The sequence below is a fragment of the Ornithorhynchus anatinus genome, chromosome 7 (assembly GCF_004115215.2).
Source record: "Ornithorhynchus anatinus isolate Pmale09 chromosome 7, mOrnAna1.pri.v4, whole genome shotgun sequence".
NCBI classification, from domain to species: domain Eukaryota; kingdom Metazoa; phylum Chordata; class Mammalia; order Monotremata; family Ornithorhynchidae; genus Ornithorhynchus; species Ornithorhynchus anatinus.
Window position 1 is genome coordinate 42,865,663 of NC_041734.1, and position 19,245 is coordinate 42,884,907.

The window sequence follows — 19,245 nt, forward strand, 5'->3', positions numbered from 1 at the left end:
GTTATCACCGTTAAGCTCTTGGTGGGCAAGGAACGTAAGCGCTTAGCAAATACCGACATCATTACTCTCGTACCGGTGGCGATGATGCTCCCCGAGGGCCCCGTGGATGCAAGTGCGCCGAAATAAGCGTGGGGAAAGCACAGAAGAGGTCATCCGTCGGCTCCACGGGTTGCCGCCCCACATCTCCTCCCACACGGGATTTTGGTCGCTTCCTCCTCGAATTCTTGGGCGGGACGAGCGGGCGAGTAGAGAAACAGAGACGGGAAACTTCGGCCGAGGAAGGCCCGCGCGTTAGGGCGGATGCAGCCGGGAGAGTTGGGTCGGGGGGGGGGGGGGGGAGTTGGGACGGTTCACGGAATACAACTCCGAGACTCGATGAGATGAGAAGCAGCGGGGCTCGGTGGAAAGAGCCCGGGCTTGGGAGGCGGAGGTCGCGGGTTCGAATCCCAGCTCCGCCGCCTGTCAGCTGGGTGACCGTGGGCGGGTCGCTTCGCTGGGCCTCGGTTCCCTCACCTGTAAAATGGGGACGAAGACTGGGACAACCCGATCACCTCTGCAGCTCCCCCGGCGCTTAGAACGGTGCTTTGCTCATAGTAAGCGCTTAACAGATACCAACGTTGTTAGTATTATGAGTTAGGCGTGCGGCTGATTTTGGTGAGTGGGTAAAGATGTCGAAAACTACGGTAGTGAAAATGATTTAACCTTTCTTATACGCGGCACAGAACGACACGGGCCCCTTGAGATTCGAATCTGAATTCGACCCACGAGGCTGGCACAAAACTGAGACGGGCGTGACTGTGGGCAGGTCGGCTTAACGTCTCTGGGCCTCGGTTCCCTCATCTGTCAAATGGGGATGAAGACCGTGAGCCTCCCGTGGGACAACCTGATGACCCTGGATCTCCCCCGGCGCTTAGAACGGTGCTCTGCACAGAGTGAGTGCTTAACAGGCACTTAAGAGAAGCAGCGTGGCTCAGCGGGAAGAGCCCGGGCTTTGGAGTCAGAGGTCATGAGTTCGAATCCCCGCTCTGCCACTTGTCAGCCGTGTGACCGTGGGCGAGTCGCTTCACTTCCCTGTGCCTCGGTTACCTCATCTGTAAAATGGGGGTTAAGACTGTGAGAAGAACAGTGCTCTGCACATAGTAAGCGCTTAACAAATACCAACATTATTAACAGATACCGACATTATTATTTAAGGGGAAACCGAATGCCGGCCTAGGGTTGAATTGTAATAATAATAATTATCATTATCGTGACTGATTTTATCAGTGATGATAATTATGGTGTTAGGCGCTGTGTGCCAAGCACCGTCCTAACCTCTGGGGTAGACGCAGGGGAATCGGGTTGTCCCACGTGGGGTTCACAGTCTTAATCCCCATTTGACAGATGAGGGAACTGAGGCACAGAGAAGTGAAGTGGCTTGCCCGAGGCCCCACGGCAGGCAAGTGGACGAGCCGAAATTAGAACCCCCGTCCTCTGACTCCCAAGCCCGGGCTCTCGCCGCTGACCCCCGCTGCCTAATGTTGAGTCCGTTCCAGTCATTTCGGGTGATTCGGGAAAAGCTCTCTGAAAAATGAAGTCTTGGGGGAGAACCTGACAGGAAAGTCAGAATTATCACAGCTTTGCGGAAAAAATCCGTCACCCCTAGAACATCCTGATCTGGGTTTTTATTCAGATGCATACTTTGCCATCTCTCATTTGACGCTAGACCCAGTTTCTTCAGAGACACATTTCTGAGGAACTCCCTTTGGCAGCCTTACTTTTAGAGTTCAGATTTTAGCGTTGCGTATTTGCTTTCAGCCCCCGTGTAATTCTTTGGGGGCATCCCTCTCATTTACGTATCTTTTAACCCAGTCGACAGGCGAATTGAGTCAGAAGAGTCAGGAGATGAAGAGGGGAAGAAGCATGGAGCTGGCTTAGTGGCAGACCTCAGTCAACAGAGTCTGAAAGATGAACAGAATGGAGAAAACCCCGCAGGTATCATCAAAACAAACGTTTATAAATTCATCGAGGGAACGTGGATGTGCGTGGGTGTATAACGTGCTTCCTGTTTTTGCGGTTGAAATCGTGTTCTCTCTTGCCATCCTCTTTGATTTGTTCTTCGATTAACTTTTATAGCCAAGTATCTGCGACGGGTCTGTCTTTAGATGCTTGACATCTGACTTTAAGCCTTTTTTTGGAATAATCCCCTGTGACGGGCCACTGAATTGCCCCCCCCCCCCCCCCCCAGAGTATCCTTTCTGGCTCGCCTCTTTAGGATGCTAATTTGTTTGCAACTTCTTTGAACCTCCTGGTCCAGCATGATTGACTAGAATGAAATGAAATGATTTTTTTCTCCAGAACTCTAACTCTGTAATGGCAGACCTTTGTCCAGAGGAACCATGTATTTTTTAATCATTCACTTTTAATTACCGAACGCTTACTGTGGGCCGGGCTCTGCGCTAAACACTTGGGAGAGGGCGATGTAAAAGAGTTGGTAGAGATATCCCTTGCCCACGAGGAGTTTAACAGGCTAAAGGAGTCAGACATTATAGAAATCACGGATACGTGCAGAAGTTTTCATGAGATGTCCATCCCCTTGATTCTATTTATCGCTATTGTTTTTGTCTGTCCGTCTCCCCCGATTAGACTGTGAGCCCGTCAGTGGGCAGGGACCGTCTCTATCTGTTGCCGATTTGTCCGTTCCAAGCGCCTAGGACAGTGCTCTGCACATAGTAAGCGCTCAATAAATACCGTTGAATGAATGAAAGTTCCGTAGGGTTGAAGGTGGGGTGAATAAAGGGTACAGATCCAAAAAGAAGGGAGAGGGAGTGGGGGAAATGAGGGGTTAGTCGGGGAAGGCCTCTTGGAAGAGACGTGATTTTAATAAGGCTTTGAAATGGGGGAGAGCGACCGTATGTAGGATATAAAGGAGGAAGGCATTTCGGGCCAGAAGGGGAACGGGAGCAAGGGATCGGCGGAGAGATGGAGATCGGCTACCGCGAATAGGGCAGTGTTAGAGGAGTGAAGGGACCGTGCTGGTTGTCGTGAGAAATCAATAAAGATAGGATGAGGCAAGCGATTTTGCGCTCTAAAGCCAAGAGTTGGGAGTCGCCGTTGGACGCGATTCTGTTTATCGCCTTTGTTCTCGTCCGTCCGTCTCCCCCGATTAGACCGTGAGCCCGTCAGAGGGCAGGGACTGTCTCCGTTGCCGACTTGTCCGTTCCAAGCGCTTAGTCCGGTGCTCCGCACCTAGTGAGCGCTCAATAAATACTATTGAATGAACGAAGGAATGGGAAGGTGGGATGGGCAACCACCGAAGGTTCCCGAGGTTTGAGGAAACGTGGACTGAATGGTTTTGTGGTTTTTTTTTAGCCAAATGAACCGGGAGGCAGAGTGGGGAGAGACGGGAGGCGGGAAGATCAGCAAGGAGGCTGATGCGGTATTCAAGGCTGGTTAGTATAAGTGCTCGGATCGACACGATCGCCGTTCGGATGGAGAGGAAACGGCAGGTCCCGACAGGGTTCTGGGGAGATGGAACCGATGGGAGTCGGCGACAGATGGATTGTGTGGGTTGAAAGAAAGAGAGGAGTCGAGGATCATTCCAAGGTCACAGGCCGGTGAGGCGGGGAGGATGTTCGCGCGAGGGGGGAGGCAGAGTTTGGGTGGGGAGGTGAGTAGTTCCGCGTGGGACATTTTAAGTGTTCGCGGGACGTCGAGCTAATCAGTCTCTGGCGTTTATCGCTAACGGTGTGCAGAGCACTCTCCTAAGCACCAGGGAGAGTACGCTACAACAGAGGAGCCCACGGCGGGCTCACGGTCTAGACGGGGAGGGATGTTGTCCAGAAGGCAGGAGGAAATACAAGGCCGCAGAGAAGGAAGACGACCAGGGCTGGAGATTAAGATCTGGGGACCCTCTGCACAGAGCATGGTGGCTGGAAGCCATGGGAGCCCATGAGTTCTCCAAGGGAGAGGGTGGAGGTGGAGAATAGAAGGGGGGACACACAACCCAGCCTTGAGGGACTCCCGCAGTCAAAGGGCGGGAGGCGGAGGAGGAGCCCGCAAAACAGACCGAGAGCGAGCGCCCGGAGACGTAGGAGGAGAAGCAGGAGAGGACGGTGTCGGCGAAGCCGAGGTTGGGTAGTATTTCCAGGAGAAGGGGGTGCTCAGCGGCGTCAGAGACCACTAAAAGGTCCGGGAGGATGAGGATGGGATAGAGGCCGTTGGATTTGGAAAGAGGGAGATCCCAGGTGACCTTGAAGCGGGCAGTTTCTACAGCGCGGAAGGGGCACGGGCCAGATCGGAGGGGGTCGAAGAGAGAATCGGAGGAGAGGTTTTAACATCTCAGAGAGTACATTACCGGATCGGTGTGTTCCCTTCTTAGACCGAGTGGGTTAAAGGTCCTACTGGGGAGCTAAGAAGACTTCTGGAAAGTTTTAATGATGGAAACGCAGTCTCGTGCCTGGGTTGCCTGAGTTAAAAAAAAAAAAAAAAAAAAAAAGATGGGGTAGAAAAGGAGAATCGCCAGCCGGTGGTTTGGGGGTTGATTTTTTTCGGAAATTGTCCGCATCACCCAGAGTCGACCGGTAGCTCTAGCAAACCAGTTTTAACACGGGGGATGATTAAAAAACCATACTGACTGATTCGTTTTGCAACTTCTGCGGTAGAATGTGTGTGTCAAGTGATGTGTGGTGATGGCATGAAAGCTTTTATTAATGCCCTTTACGTGGGAAAAGCTTAATGGCTTCACCGGTAAGGAGGAGAATGACTCCCTCAGATGAGTGGATTGAAAGATTTAACTTCTTGATGCAGGCAGGTATTTCGGGTTCCGATATTGTCAAAAACCTGATCTTTTCCATTATCGTATTTAAAATAACTTCCAAATGCCATCAAATGCATTAGTTTGAGAGGGGAATTTTCTTAATAGCACCGAAGGTCTCCGCTCCAGGTCTCTGTACACAATAAGCACTTAGTAAATACTATTGCTTCTTTTACTACAGGAAGATACCTCGGCCGCTCACGTAGCTTATTTGACCTGCGTGTACTTGAGACAGATATAGAGTATCGGATTTCGTGGGCCGTATGCCGTGGTCACCGTTGAGACCGTCGCAACGCCATTTGAAAATTAGGGAGGTGATGATAAACGGTTCTTTCGAAGATCCCAGACGATGACGGTGCGGGCGTCGGCCCAGTCGTACAGAATTCTGGGGCGACAACCCGCGCGAAGGAATGGAACGTAATGCGGTTGATCTGTCGCAGAGCCACTCGCGTTCTCTCTTCCCTAATAATGATAATCGTCCTGGTATTGGTTAAGTGTCTACTAAGTGCTAAGCGGCGAGGGGGCTACAAGATAATCGGGTCCCACGTCGGGCCCCCGTTCTAAGCGGGAGGGAGCCGATTCCCATTTTGCAGGCGAGGGAACCGAAGCGCAGAGAAACGAAGCGACTGGGCCAGGGGCACGGAGCAGAGAAGCAGCGTGGCTCGGTGGAAAGAGCCCGGGCTTGGGAGTCAGAGGTCATGGGTTCGAATCCCGGATCCGCCGCTCGTCTGCTGGGTGACTGTGGGCAAGACACATCACTTCTCTGTGTCTCAGTTGCCTCGTCTGTAAAATGGGGATTAACTGTGAGCCTCACGCGGGACCACCCGATGACCCTGTATCTAACCCAGCGCTTAGAACAGTGCCCTGCGCGTAGTAAGCGCTTAACAAATACCAACACTTCTAAGTGGCGGAGCCGGGACTAGAACCCGGGTCTTGCGACTCCCGGGCCTGTGCTCTTTCCACGCCGCTTCCCTGCCAGTCCCGTTTGGACACGGAGGACAGCAAGCGAGGAGGCAGGTAGGGGTGCAGAACACTGCAGAGGGCGTGCCGCGGGAAGCAGCGTGGCCCAGTGGATAGAGCACGGGCCTGGGAGGCACGAGGACCTGGGTTCTAATCCCGGCTCCGCCACTTGTCTGCTGTGTGACCTTGGGCAAGGCACTTCCTTTCTCTGTACCTCAGTGACCTCTCCTGTAAAATGGGGATTAAGACCGTGAGCCCCCCGAGGGACAGGGACTGTGTCCAACCTGATTAGACTTCGGTGGCCGCACCAAAATTATTGGGTGGCTGTCCTCGAAAGAAGGCTGGTAACTCCAGAAAAATAAAACTTTTCAAAAGGAGGAATTGGGAGGTGGGTGTTGACCTCCCACAAGAAACTTGGTGAAGTTGTTTATCTGACTTGTAGAGAAATTGAAGAGAGACATTGTGAAGCCCAGAAAATATTTCTTAATGCCAAATCTAAAAAAAGAAAAAAAGTCCAGACCAAACTTTCTAGTCCTTGGACTGAGTTTTTTTTGTGTGTGTTTTCTGGTAGGTCGAGAGAGAATGAAAAGGAAAATAAAATGCACTTACAGGATTTGGAGCTATGTCACTCATAAAGTTTTGTCCAGTTAACCTTTACAGTCAATTAAAATTACTATTAAGTACTCAACCCACAGATTTTAGTGTAATCTCCCCTGTCTTTTGTGTTGTGCTAGTGTTTTAATGTTTCATCTCTCCTTCACGTGTCTGTGGCCGGTACCCTCTTCCTGCCTTATATTCTTAGACTGTGAACCTCTCGGGGGCCAAGGACGCCTCCTAACCTGCACCTGTGTATTCTTTCCCAGCGCCTCGGGTAGTGCTCTGAGCCTAGCGTGTGCTTAATGAGTACTATTACTAGTCCGTGTGAAGCATTGTATTAAGTACTGGGAAAAACACATGGACGGTTTCAGAGGCGTGAGACTCACGGAGCTGTAAATCAAGCTGGCAGATAATACATGTATTAGCGATGGAGATGCAGTGTGGTCTAGAGGAAAGGGACCACCTGATCACCCTGTATCTCCCCCAGCGCTTAGAACAGTGCTCTGCACATAGTAAGCGCCTAACAAATACCCACATTATTAGGAAAGAGCCCAGGCCTGGAAGTCAGGGGACCTGGGTTCTTATCCCGGCTTCGCCCCCTCTCTGCTGTGTGACCTCGCTCCCTTTAGTCACCACCCCCACCCAGCCCCGCAGCACTTATGTAGTTATCTGTAATTTATTTATTGATATTCTTGCCTGTCCCTCTCCCTCTAGACTCTAAGCTCTCTTGTGGGCAAGGAACGTGTCAGTCTCGTACTCTGCCCAGCGCTTAGGCCAGTGTGCTCTGCAGACAGTATGCGTTCAGTAAATATGATCGATGGACTTCATTTCTCTGTGCCTCCGTTTCCACAAGACAAAATGAGGATGAAATACTTGTTCTGCCTTCCCCTTAGACTGTGAACTCCATGCGGGACAGGGACCGGGTCTGACCCGGCTATCGTGTATCTACCCCAGGACTTAGAACTGTGCTTGGCCTATAGTAAGCCCTTAACAAATGCCACGACTATTATTATTATTACTGATATTCAGATGTTGACTGCGTGGAGCTCTGAGCTCCAGTCCTTATTATATCCCTGAGATGCTCTGCATTCTTGAATAAACTCTCTCCTCCTTTCACTATTTCTTTCTCGTGTGAGTTATTTGCAAAGCGTTTCAAACAGCTTGGAAAGCATTCTGGCCAATAGAAATACCGAATAGATCAACCAGTGGAATTTATCGAACGCTTTGGGTGTGCAGAGCACTGTACCAAGCGCTGGGGAGCGAACAATACCACTGAATCGGTAGACACAGTCCCCGCCCACAAGGAACTTTCAGTCCAGAAGGAGAGAGATTACTATAAGTAAATAAAATGCCGAGGGTGGGGAGAATATCTGGAGCCTGGTTTTGCATAGACAATACGGGTTTGCGTCGTAGAAGAGTTTCGATGCTCAGTGTTTACGTTAAGCAGTGCTAAGGGATAATCGAGCAGCAGCTCCAGTTATTTCATTTGAGTCCCTTTCAGCAAGCCAAAGCAGAAATTTGAAAATAAACTGGTAATAATAATCGTGGTATCTGTTAAGCGCTTACTATGTGCCAGGCACTATACTAAACACCAGGATGGATACAAGCAAATCAGGTTGGACCCGGTCCTTGTCCCAAGTGGGGCTCCCGTTCTCAATCCCCGTTCCACAGATGAGGTAACTGAGGCACAGAGAAGTGAAGTGAGTAGCCCGAGGTCACACGACAGACGAGTGGCAGAGCTGGGATTAGAACCCGGGACCTTCCGACTCCCAGGCCCGGGCTCTGTCCACTGCGCCAAGCTGCTTCTGCTATGGGGTTCGCCGGCTTCGTGAAATCTGACTGTGTTTCCATAAATATACTTTCTTAGATCCGTATTTCTAAATATACCCTGTCCCAAGCGGAAAAGCTCTGTAAATTATTCAGCAGGTCCTTTGGTCACATCTGTTAAACTACGTCTCATTTGGCTTTGTTGGGCGCTATGGGGAAATGCTGGTGAACGCCGGGCCGTTGTCCCAAAGTAATAAAAGGCAGGTCCCGGAACATCTGATGAGCTCAACGTGGTTCACAATAGAGGATTCCTTGGGAGCGTAGAATCGGGCTCCTGTGTTAATCTGTCGATTAGAACCCACATTTTCTGGAGAGAGTCACCCTCAACTCTGTGGGGTGGAGAATTCAGGGAAGCGGATGGAAATATCCCGTCTCAGGGTCGCACCCGGAGAGTTTCCAGTCCTCTACCAGTCTCGACTACGAGAGGGAGAGTCGAGCGGAGGCCTCCCCGTTTCATTCCTAGCTCGGCCAGTGGCCAGCGAGGGGAAGGCAACCTCCTACAGGTCAAGACTCTCACGTGCTGGGCAGCGGCGGCACGGGAGAGTCGAGGGCGGAGAGTCAGGTTTACTGCGCGGAAGGAGGCGAAGGTAAACCGCTTCCGTATTTTCACCGAGAAAACTCTACGGATGCACCACCGGAACGTCTGCGGATGGAGGTGGGGTGTTCCGGGAGGGATGTGTCCTTGGAGTCGCTACGGGTCGGAGACCAGTCTCCAGCATAAGACAAGACAAAACCAGATGGAAATATGGGGATGGATCATTCACTCGGTCGTATTTATTGAGTGCTTACTATGTGCAGAGCGATGTACTGAACACTTGGGAGGGTACAACATAACAATAAACAGACACATTCCCTGACCACAACAAGTTTACGGTCTGAGGGGACTGACATGAGAACTGATAGATTTTATCAGTTAATATAAAGAACTGATTAACTGGTGATTTCAGGGAAGATCAGCCAATCAGTAGTATTTATTTTTCAAGAGGCCTTCCCCAGTTAATTTCTCATGACTCCACTTTATATCCCCCAACTCCCACCTCACCCCTGGGGAGTCACAACTCCATTTGCATTTATTCACTCTAATTTCCTCGCATCTGTAATTTCCTTGAATATCGGTTCCTCCCATTAGATTATACACTCCTTGAGAGCAGAGGTCATGTGCGCTAATTCTGTTGTAGTCTCCCAAGAGTATAATACTGTGCTCTTCACACAGGTTAATAATAATAATGATGGTATCTGGTAAGCGCTTACTATGTGCAAAGCGCTGTTCTAAGCGCCGGGGGGCTACAGGGTGAGCAGGTTGTCCCACATGGGGCTCACAGTCTTAATCCCCATTTTACAGATGAGGTAACCGAGGCCCAGAGAAGTTAAGTGACTTGCCCAAAGTCACACAGCTGACAGTCACACAGGTTCTCAGTAAATACTACCGATCGATTTTTATTGAGCGCCTACCGTGGGCAGAACACTGAATTCATCACGTGGGAGATTACTGTAGAGGTAAAAGGCCGACACATTTCCCCAAAACTGAGTTCTCTTTAAATCGTAATGCTGTCGTTCTTTACTGAAGTTAGTGGCGATGAGGTTACCGATCCCCCGTTGCCCATTCCATCCCCTTAAATCAAGGCTAATTCCTATTCTGTTCCCGATCCGTGTATCCGGATACGCAAAAGAAAGCTCGTGCTAAGACGTGTAGAGTTCAACGGTATCAAATCTGCCTATCCTCTTTCCCTCGTCTTGTTAATTGACCTCCTCTTATCAAAAGAATACTTTTCCGGGTTTGGGGTCTTTTTATACATGTATGAACATTATCGCCTTGTTACAGGAGAACGAGAGCAGCCAGTGGACATGGAAACCATTAGTCTGGATGGAGATGCTGAGGTAACGCTAGTCTATCCGTGCCTTTCCCTGCAAGACGGAGAAGTGGCTGGCTGACTTAGTTAATGGATAAGTGGCCTATATCTTGTTTAAAAGTCCAAATGGATGCGTGATGTCACCGGAAACTGTGGGCCAGAAATTAATTCGGAGTTGGTGGGTTGTCTCGTACTCCGCCACGACCCGAAATCTCATTTTTCTCTTTAACCTGCTGGAGTTTTAAAATAAGTGCGAAGGCATTTAAATCTGAAATTCTTGAGTTAGTCGGATTGATATTAGACATTACCTTTGGCTCAAAATGTCTTTTGGCGTCCCTGAACTTTTGGAAAAAAACGTTCAGAGCAGCAATTCGGGAAGGTTATAGGAGTGCCTAATCGGTACACTTTTGAATTTGGGGGAAAATGAAATGTATAGGTTCTCTCTGGGAACTACTCTGGCCAGAATTAGGCAGTCTTGCTTGACTAAAATACTCCTTCTGTAACTTCTGAGTGGAGCTCTCTAGGGATTTGAGACGAAAAGAAGAGTTCTTTGTAACCTCAATTTGAGTGTCAGGTTTACAGCGGCCCATTTGAAGCCAACAGAACAAACTGTTCTACGGCTAATGGAATAAGAACGTTTGAGAGTAGACCTCGAGCCCCAACTCCCTCTCCACCCAGCAGCCATCTACCCGTCCTGATGCAGGAGGCTGCCGAGAGAAGGTGATGGCCTTTTTAACCGCCGTCCGCTCCGAGGGCCAGTAATCTTCCAGGCCTGGGAGAGAAAAGCCCTTTAAAATGAATCTCCGAGCTCAGGTTTCTTTGAAACTAAGCGAGGGTTTTGTTTTTTCTTATTATTCCTTTCAGGATGTTGATCTAAATCATTACCGAATTGGAAAGATCGAGGGGTTTGAAGTGCTGAAGAAAGTAAAGGTGAGATGGGTGGGGGGGGGGGGGTGGGGCATTTAGAACAAGAGTACTTTATAACACTCCTCTTCTAGACCCTACCTGGTGAACCTGACTGTGTCGTATACACACTTCGCCTTCAGAAGCAGGTTCTTTTAGCTCGGGCAGGCAAAATGCCGGCCCCAAGTTAAAGGAAGAACAAAATCTTCCCGACACTTAGATCGGCCTAAGTGTATCCTTCAAACTTCAGCCCATAGAGGATTCTTCCTGTGATATGGAATGTGTGATCCTCCCTTTGATCTCCAGGGCCGGGATCGTGACTACTCACTGGACTGGACTCTCCCATGCCTTTAGTACAGTGTTCTGCACGGAGCAGATGCTCCATAAATATTTGCGATGATCGATCGATTGATGACGGGACACCACAACCCGCCACCCTGTTCTCCCTCCTATTTAGTCTGTGACCCTCATGTGGGACAGGGACTGGGTCCAGCCTGATTATCTGTATCCACCCCATTCCTTAGTACAGCGCTTGGCACATAGTAAGCGCCCACAGTTATTATCCACCCACCGGGAGCGGTCGGTCTGTCCTCCACTAGGCAGATTTGCCCCCGAGGTAGCGTAGCTTCACTCCGGCCTCTCCCCTGTTCCCGGGAGGCGTCTTCAGCACCGGCTTGTTGCGTTCTCTCCCCACTGCTTCACCGAGACTGTTTCCACTTTCCTTGGACGAAGGCGGAGACCCTTTTGCACCAGAGCTACATGGCCTCGTGGATAGAGCATAGGTCTGCGAGTCAGAAAGACCCGGGGTTCCGGTCCTGGCCCTGCCACCTGTCTGTCGTGTGACCTTGGGCAGGTCAGGCAGCTTCTCAGTAACCTCATCTGTAAAACGGGGATAAAGACTGAGAACCCCACATGGGACTTGGACTGCGTCCAACCCGATTACCTTGCATCTCCCCCAGCACTTAGGACAGTGCTGCCACGTAGTAAGCCCTTCACGAATACCTTTTTTTTTTTTCTTGGAAAAAAAAAGAAAGCACGGCAACTTCAGCGCAGGCACAAATGGTGTCATTCTGCCGCTCACACTGTCACTTAGTCATTTGTTTTCCTCTCACCTCTGTCGATTTTCCTGTTCCCATCCCCCAGACTCTCTGTCTCCGTCAGAACTTAATTAAATGCATCGAGAACCTGGAACAGCTACAGAGCCTTCGAGAGCTGGATCTCTACGACAACCAAATCAAGAAGATTGAGAACCTAGAGGCACTGACGGAACTGGAGTGAGTCATGAGACAGGAGGGAAGTCCTGGGATTGGGCTGGGAAAATGAACTAACCTTTCCGGAGAACCACCCCGTAACAGTGACGAACGTTTAGCGCCAGCCGCCCTCCCGTGTCCCTCAAATCACCAGACCTTTCCTGCCGAGCCCTCTTTGGGGGCTAACTTCAGAGCGGGGGTTTGTCTGCATCCCTGGACTAGTCGTATTCTTCCGGAGAGCATTAACAAAATATCACTCAAATAAGGAAAGAGCTGCTTGTCGTGGAGGCCTGGCTGTCGTGAGTGGCAGGTTGTGGAGCTGGCCTATTTCAGTCTTTAAGAGGCCGAGAGGCAGAGCCTCCCTGTTGCAAGAACAGATTCTGATGTAATTTGCTAACGAAAAAGAAACGGTTAGTATTTACAGATTATTATATCTGCCCCTTTATGTTCATTTGGTAGTATTTACTGAGCGCTTCCTATGTGCAGAGCACTGTACTAAGCACTTGGATTGTACAATTCGGCCACAGAGACAGTCCCTGCCCAGTGACGGGCTCCCAGTCAGCACACAGGTTAGACCCTTCTAACCCCCAAAAAACCAGCTCTGTTAGGCAGCAGCTCCGCGCTTGTCAATAAACTGTCGTTCCCTCCTACACCTCCCATTTCCTTTGGCTTCTTTCCTTTCTGCTTTGAATTCAGGAAGCCTGTTTTCATGTTTAAAAAAAGGAAAAAAAAAAAAGAAAATCTTCTTTTTTTATGCCAGGATCCTAGACATTTCTTTTAACCTGCTGAGACACATTGAGGGCCTTGACCAGCTCAGCCAGCTGAAAAAACTCTTCCTGGTCAACAATAAGATCAACAAAATTGAAAACATAAGTAACCTCCAACAGCTCCAGATGTTAGAACTGGGATCCAATCGAATCCGGGTAAGTACCGACTTTACGTGGCGGGACGTAGGAAGCCTCTCCTCTCACCCGACGGCAGCCTTTAAAGGGCACTGGGGACAGTCTCTTTTGGAGAGAGGTACCATTACCTATTTAAAGCAAAACCGGGAAAAGTGCAGTGAAAGAGACTTGTCAGTGGAGAATTACGTTCCCCCAAAATTAAGGCTTTTATTTTTACTCCATTTTGAGTGTCAGTAAGTCCACTCCAGCTGGTAAATTGAATTTCTTGAAAAAATAAGGGCCGCTTTCACCAGACTAAGGCAACACCCAACAAAAACATAAGTGTTTGTGTCTGTATTTTTTATTTATTTATATTTTAAGAGTACAAGCTGAGGTCAGGACTCAGGTAATTCATATTTCCGATTGCCTGCCCTGCACCCTGAGTATTTAAGTGATTTCCTGATGGAGAATCCAGAAAGTTCTCTCTCTCTCGCTCTCTTTTTTCTTTGCAAATGGCGGGGAAAATTGTGTGTAAGTAGACCTACTGTTCACCGGGGTGGTACTCCCAGGGGAAACTGAGACCCGCAAAACTAGGAACAGTAAGATGAAATTATCGCCTTCCTCTGAAGCATCCCGGAACTCCGCTCCCCTGAAGAGTGGGCTTGGAGGGGAGCCAGAATCTGTCCGTGACCCATCAGTCAGTCGGTCTTATGTACAGCTAGCTGTGTACGTAAGTGCTGGGGACGTGGAGGGAGGAACCAATCAATGTGACCAATCTGGTCAGCAGTTGTCTGGTTCCACAACATTCTCCAGGGATATAAATCTCACCAATTAAAAGAAAGCCCGGGGATCATCAAACCAAAGATAAAAAGGGTCCCCACAAAGAGACAGAACCATCAACCGGATATCCACAGACAGCAAGATCAGCTGCACTGATGTTCTGTCTTCTTCAATCTGAAGCCATTTAATAAGTACCAAGTTGCAATCAGGCTACAAAACCAACCGGCCGTTCTATCGTTTACCGTTTTATTTAAGGATCGCATCTTCTCTGAACCAAAACTCTTGACAGAGTAGGGATAAATTATTTCAGTGGAAGCAGTGGAAAAAAACGAAAAATGAATCATGCTGATTTTTTAGAAAACATTCCAGTAATTCAGTGACTCCTTTTCCCTCCACCCCTGACTGAATGTGTAATTGAACTGAAATAGTCGGGTATTTGCTAATTAAAGATCGGATCTATCTCTTTACCTTTCCGCTCCTTTTTTATTTGGGGGGATATTCGTTAAGTGCTTACTGTGGGAGCTCACAGCAGGAGGGAGAACGGGCATCCCCATTTTACTGTTGAGGAAACAGAGGCCTAAAGAAGTTAAGTGACTTGCCGAAGGTGACCCGACAGGTAACGGGCAGAGCTGGAATTGGAACTCAGGTTCTCTGACTCCCAGGGCCGTGCTCTTTTCACTAGGCCATGCTGCTTCTCCTGTGCAACTTCGTTGTTTTCTCATGAAGTGACAACAGCAGCAGACTCACAGGTACTAAAAGTTATGTCTTCCAATGGGAGATTCTCTCATCTTTTAAAATGAAGGGCAGAGATCATTAGCTCCTCTTCTCAGGGCCTTAAAAATCCATCTAAATAACTTTCATTTCTTCACAGTATCCCTGCAGGAGGTAGCCAGATATTTCAAACCTTTCAAAGGGCAGGCACACTGTGGAACAGTGGCAGAAATAGGACTAGACTTCAGAAGCTTCTCATTTCTACCTCAGTGCCATAAAAAAGGATCATGTTGTGTTGACTTCTCCGGTAACGGTTCCGTAATTTGTAGTGTCCCCGGTAAGACCCAAATCTATACGTTCCCAAACGTGTTTCCTTTTCTGGGGGAATTTAACTGTATTTTTGATCTGTATCTCTGAAATACAGATGTCTTTAAGAGAACTGTATAATCGAGGTAGTCACCCAAGATAAATAACACTTTGTGCCAGGAGAATAGTAAGTAGCATTAGTTTTGTACCCGTTTTAGTACTGGTATACTCCCGGGCAGGGAGACCAGACTTGTAAAATCCTTTTCTAGGTTGGTTCCTATTTTATACAGTTGCAGTGAAATGGAAACACGTTGTGGGCTGGGAGGAATTTGCTATTTATTCAGCCCTCTCTGTAGCCATGTTTGTTTTCAAAAGAAATATTAGGTTAAGAGGAAACGGTTTTATTTCCCCGTAACCCAAAATTACCCGAGTTACCAGGGTGTCTCCAGCCTGTACATGTCCACGAAATCGTTTTTTGTGCTACATTGCCAGAACTAATATCAGAACCGAGAGGCTCGGCGGCGAGACTCGATAGACTGTGTTCTTCCGGTTCAGAGCAAAAACAGGGTCATTTGCTAGGAAAGTAACTGAGCGCCAGTCGGGGCTGTCAACTTGTTAAAATCATTTTTGACCTCACTTTTATTCAAGTTTTCTGTAAAGAAGCTCTGCATCCCACTTCAGACAGCCTTACAGCAAAAACACTTTGAAACCACATAATCCAAATATGTCTGAGCTCTAAGCCTCTAAAGTACTTGGAAGCAGTCAGACTGCAGAACAAGAAAAATAGTCGTCAAGTACGCCTTGGATAGTGCTTACTTTAATAGTGCTGCTTTGAAGTTTTTGAGGGCGAAGAGAGAGAAGAATGAGGTTTTAAATCAGACAGCATTTTTAGACGCACTGTAGAATCTCGTCAAGTGTTTCACCTTGAAGCCTTTTTTTTTTTTTTTTAACTGCCGTATTCAAACCCGTTTGACCGGATGCCCAGAATGTGAAATCCTCCCTTCCCTGACACCCTCCTCATCCATAGAGAGCTACACCAAAACATCTAATGTGTTTTTGCTTCTTTACCAGGGCATGTCATCTTCTCTGACATTTTGGATGCACCATCAGAGATAAATTAATTAGATGGACTCTCTGAAGTGGATCTAGTTCACTCTTCAGTTGCCACCTTTCACTCGAGGGTTTGCTCAGCTGCATTATTTAACGTATTCTGAAATGAGTTAAAGACTGCTATGGCCTAAGTGAAAAGAGCCCTGGGTTGAGTGCCAGATGACCTGGATCCTATTCCCGGGTCTTCCGTTGACACCGTGACCTTCAGCGAGTTACTTGAACCTGATCTGTCCCCAGAATTGTCCCCCAAATTCTCAGTAGTCTTTCCAAGATCCTAGACGTGCAATAGACCAAAACGAATAAACACTTAAGGGGCTTGACACGTCTCCTTTTCTTTAGTTCTTGATATTTCTTGGTAGTTTCAGGTTTCTGTTGAGTTCTAAAGTTTCAGTAATAGTAGTATACTTGCTAAGCGCTTACTACGTGTCAAGCACCGTTCTAAGCGCTGGGATCGGTACAAGTTACTCAGATCAGACACAGTCCCTGTCCCACGTGGCTCTCCACAGCCGAAGTAGGGGAGAGAGAGAGCGGGCATTTAGGCCCCGTTTTACAGATGGGGGAACCTGAGGCACAGAGAAGTTAAGCGAACCGCCGAGTTCACCCAGCAGGCGACTGACCGAGCAAGGATTAGAATCCAGGTCCTTTGACTCCCAAGCCCCGTGCTCTTTCCATTGGGTCGTGCTGCACCTCTTAAAACGGCAACGTCTAAATGGCTGAAAGCACCGAGTGTTAATAAAACTGCTTCGTTCCTTTTACAGGCAATTGAAAATATTGATACACTGGCTAACCTTGACAGTTTGTTCTTGGGAAAGAACAAAATCACCAAACTCCAGAACCTGGATGCGTTGACCAACCTGACGGTGCTCAGTATGCAGGTACTGATTCCGTAATCAAACTCCCCCTTCCACCCCGAACCCTTTAGAAGGAAATACATGACCGGCGTAAGGCCTACAACTCGTAAAGGTCTCATTTGGGCAAGAACCGACAAGGATTTCGCACCTCTAAAAATTCTCAGCCAAACCATCAGTGATTTTTTAAATTGAGTACCTGTTTTTTTCAGAGCTCTGCCCTTGGCTCTTGGGAGATGCAATAGAAACAGTAAACATGATTTATGCCCTCCGGGAGCTCACAACGTAGCAGAGGAGGCGGGTGAATGTGAAGTCAGGTGCCTAACTGCAGTGTGCGTGTGGAGGGCGCGGCGGGGGGCACAGGGGATATGAGTACCCAGTTGCTTAGGTGCCACAGAGGTACTGAAACGGCAGCAGTGGGGCTGCTCTACCCCCTTCCCCTCCCCACAGCATTTGTATATATTCTTTTTCCATTTTATTCATGTGTATATCTATGATTGTTTATTTCGATGGCTCTGATGCCTCTCTACTTGTTTTGTTGTCCGTCTCCCCACTTTAGACTGTGAGCCCGTTCTTGGGCAGGGATTGTCTCCATCTGTTGCCGAACTGTACATTCCAAGCGCTTAATCCGGTGCTGTGCACACAGTAAGCGCTCAGTAAATATGATTGAATGATTAAGGGTCAAGAGCTGAGAAATCCAGGAAGGCCTCCTGGAGAAGATGGGATCAAGAGTGTGGGCCCCATGTGGGACAGGGTCTGCGTCCAACCTGATTAACTTGTATCCAACCTGATTAACTTGTACCTACCCCGGGGCTTGGCGTATAGTAAGTGCTTAACAGATACCGTCGTTGTTATTACCATAGTAGCTCCTTGTCTTCAGATGAAATTTCCATTATTTGTGGGGTATTTTTCTCACGGCCCTATTCGATTAAAATTCAACCGATAATACTTCAGTAGCGGGGTGAAAATTATTCATCCTCCGCTATCGGCAGTGTTAACCTCATCGTGCGGCTGCTGTGGCACAAGGTTCCGGGGAGAGAACTGACGAAATAGGGGTCAAGATTCAATCCGTATTCTTCCCGCGTCTCTACCGACTTGGGCCGATCCTCTGCTTGTCTTGCCTTCTCAGAGTAACCGACTTACCAAGATCGAAGGCCTACAGAGTCTGGTGAACTTGCGTGAATTATACCTCAGTCATAACGGCATAGAGGTCATCGAGGGACTGGAGAATAATGTAAGATCCTCAAGAGATCCTTAGAGATGTGTGCGTGGTGCTTGAATTGGAATTGCCACGCTATTTCTGTGTAAACTACTTAAACATTTCCTATTCTCCCTTAAAGAGTCTTATCAGAGATAGTGAATGTCTTGCAAAGTATATGGTTTTCCTCTCTATTAGCAAGCATGTGTTTGTGTCTTGCTCTCTTTCTCTCTCCCCCACCAACTTCTCATAGAATCCCCTCGGGTATGATTTTAGATGGGTGAAATGTAAGTGGTCTCACTGAGCCAAGGCACAACTTGTAGCACATTTTAGCTGGCAGTTAGGGAAGTGTTCTCAGCAAATGCAGCGGGACTCCTTTTCCAGAAGTTTACTCCCATAATGTCCTTGAACTAGTTAACAGTTAGTAATAAATACAGAGAAGCGGCGTGGCTTAGAGGAAAGAGACTGGGCTTGGGAGTCAGAGGTCATGGGTTCTAATCCTGGCTCCGCCACTTATCAGCTGCGTGACTGTGGGCAGGTCACTTCACTTCTCTGTGCCTCGGTTCCCTCATCTGTAAAATGGGGATGAAGACTGTGAGCCCTACTTGGGACAACCCGATGACCTCGTATCTACCCCAGCGCTTAGAACGGTGGCTCGGCACATAGTAAGCGCTTAACAAATACCAACATTATCATTTTCTAGTTAAAGACAGCCTGAACCCTAAGGCGAAAGTAGTATATCCCGCCCCGTAATCGATCTGCCTTCTAAAATTTCTGAATTTCTAAGATCCGTGAGAAGGCGAGTTGACCAAACCTCACGAACCAGAGAGCCCCAATCCAAAAACCTAATGTGGTCGAGAGCCCCCAGTTGAGTCGAGGGCTGGCGGCGAACAGATATTCCCAGGTTGGGAGGTGGGGAGTGGCAAGCGGCGACGAGCGAGGGACATTTAGGGGCGGGGCTGAGCGCCACCCCTATCGTCAGCCTGACCCTCGTGGGCAAGGGTGCCGCTCCAGCCGAAAAAGCTGGAGCAGTGATAGCCTCCCGCCGCCTCAGAGTAAGCCCTAAACCAGAACAGCCGTCCCGTGAATGAATGAATTCCGGGGAACTCCAAAGCGTGGGTTAGCTAGCTTTCCGTACCAGTCACACAGCAGATAAAGCAGAGCTGCCCGTGGCTCACAAGACGCAGTCTGACCATCCGCGAATCAGAGAGAGAGTTTCCATTTTGAAT

General features: G+C 48.7%; 1 protein-coding gene across 1 annotated transcript in view; it reads left to right on the forward strand.

Moving 5' to 3' along the window:
• Window positions 1-19,245, forward strand: part of PPP1R7 (protein phosphatase 1 regulatory subunit 7) — a 30,279-nt gene that overhangs the window by 4,713 nt on the left and 6,321 nt on the right. Inside the window, exons 3-9 of the mRNA XM_039912735.1 lie at window positions 1,852-1,974; window positions 10,002-10,057; window positions 10,894-10,959; window positions 12,076-12,206; window positions 12,943-13,105; window positions 16,729-16,845; window positions 17,948-18,052. Coding sequence (XP_039768669.1) covers window positions 1,852-1,974; window positions 10,002-10,057; window positions 10,894-10,959; window positions 12,076-12,206; window positions 12,943-13,105; window positions 16,729-16,845; window positions 17,948-18,052 — 761 coding nt within the window. The remainder of the gene's footprint in view (window positions 1-1,851; window positions 1,975-10,001; window positions 10,058-10,893; window positions 10,960-12,075; window positions 12,207-12,942; window positions 13,106-16,728; window positions 16,846-17,947; window positions 18,053-19,245) is intronic.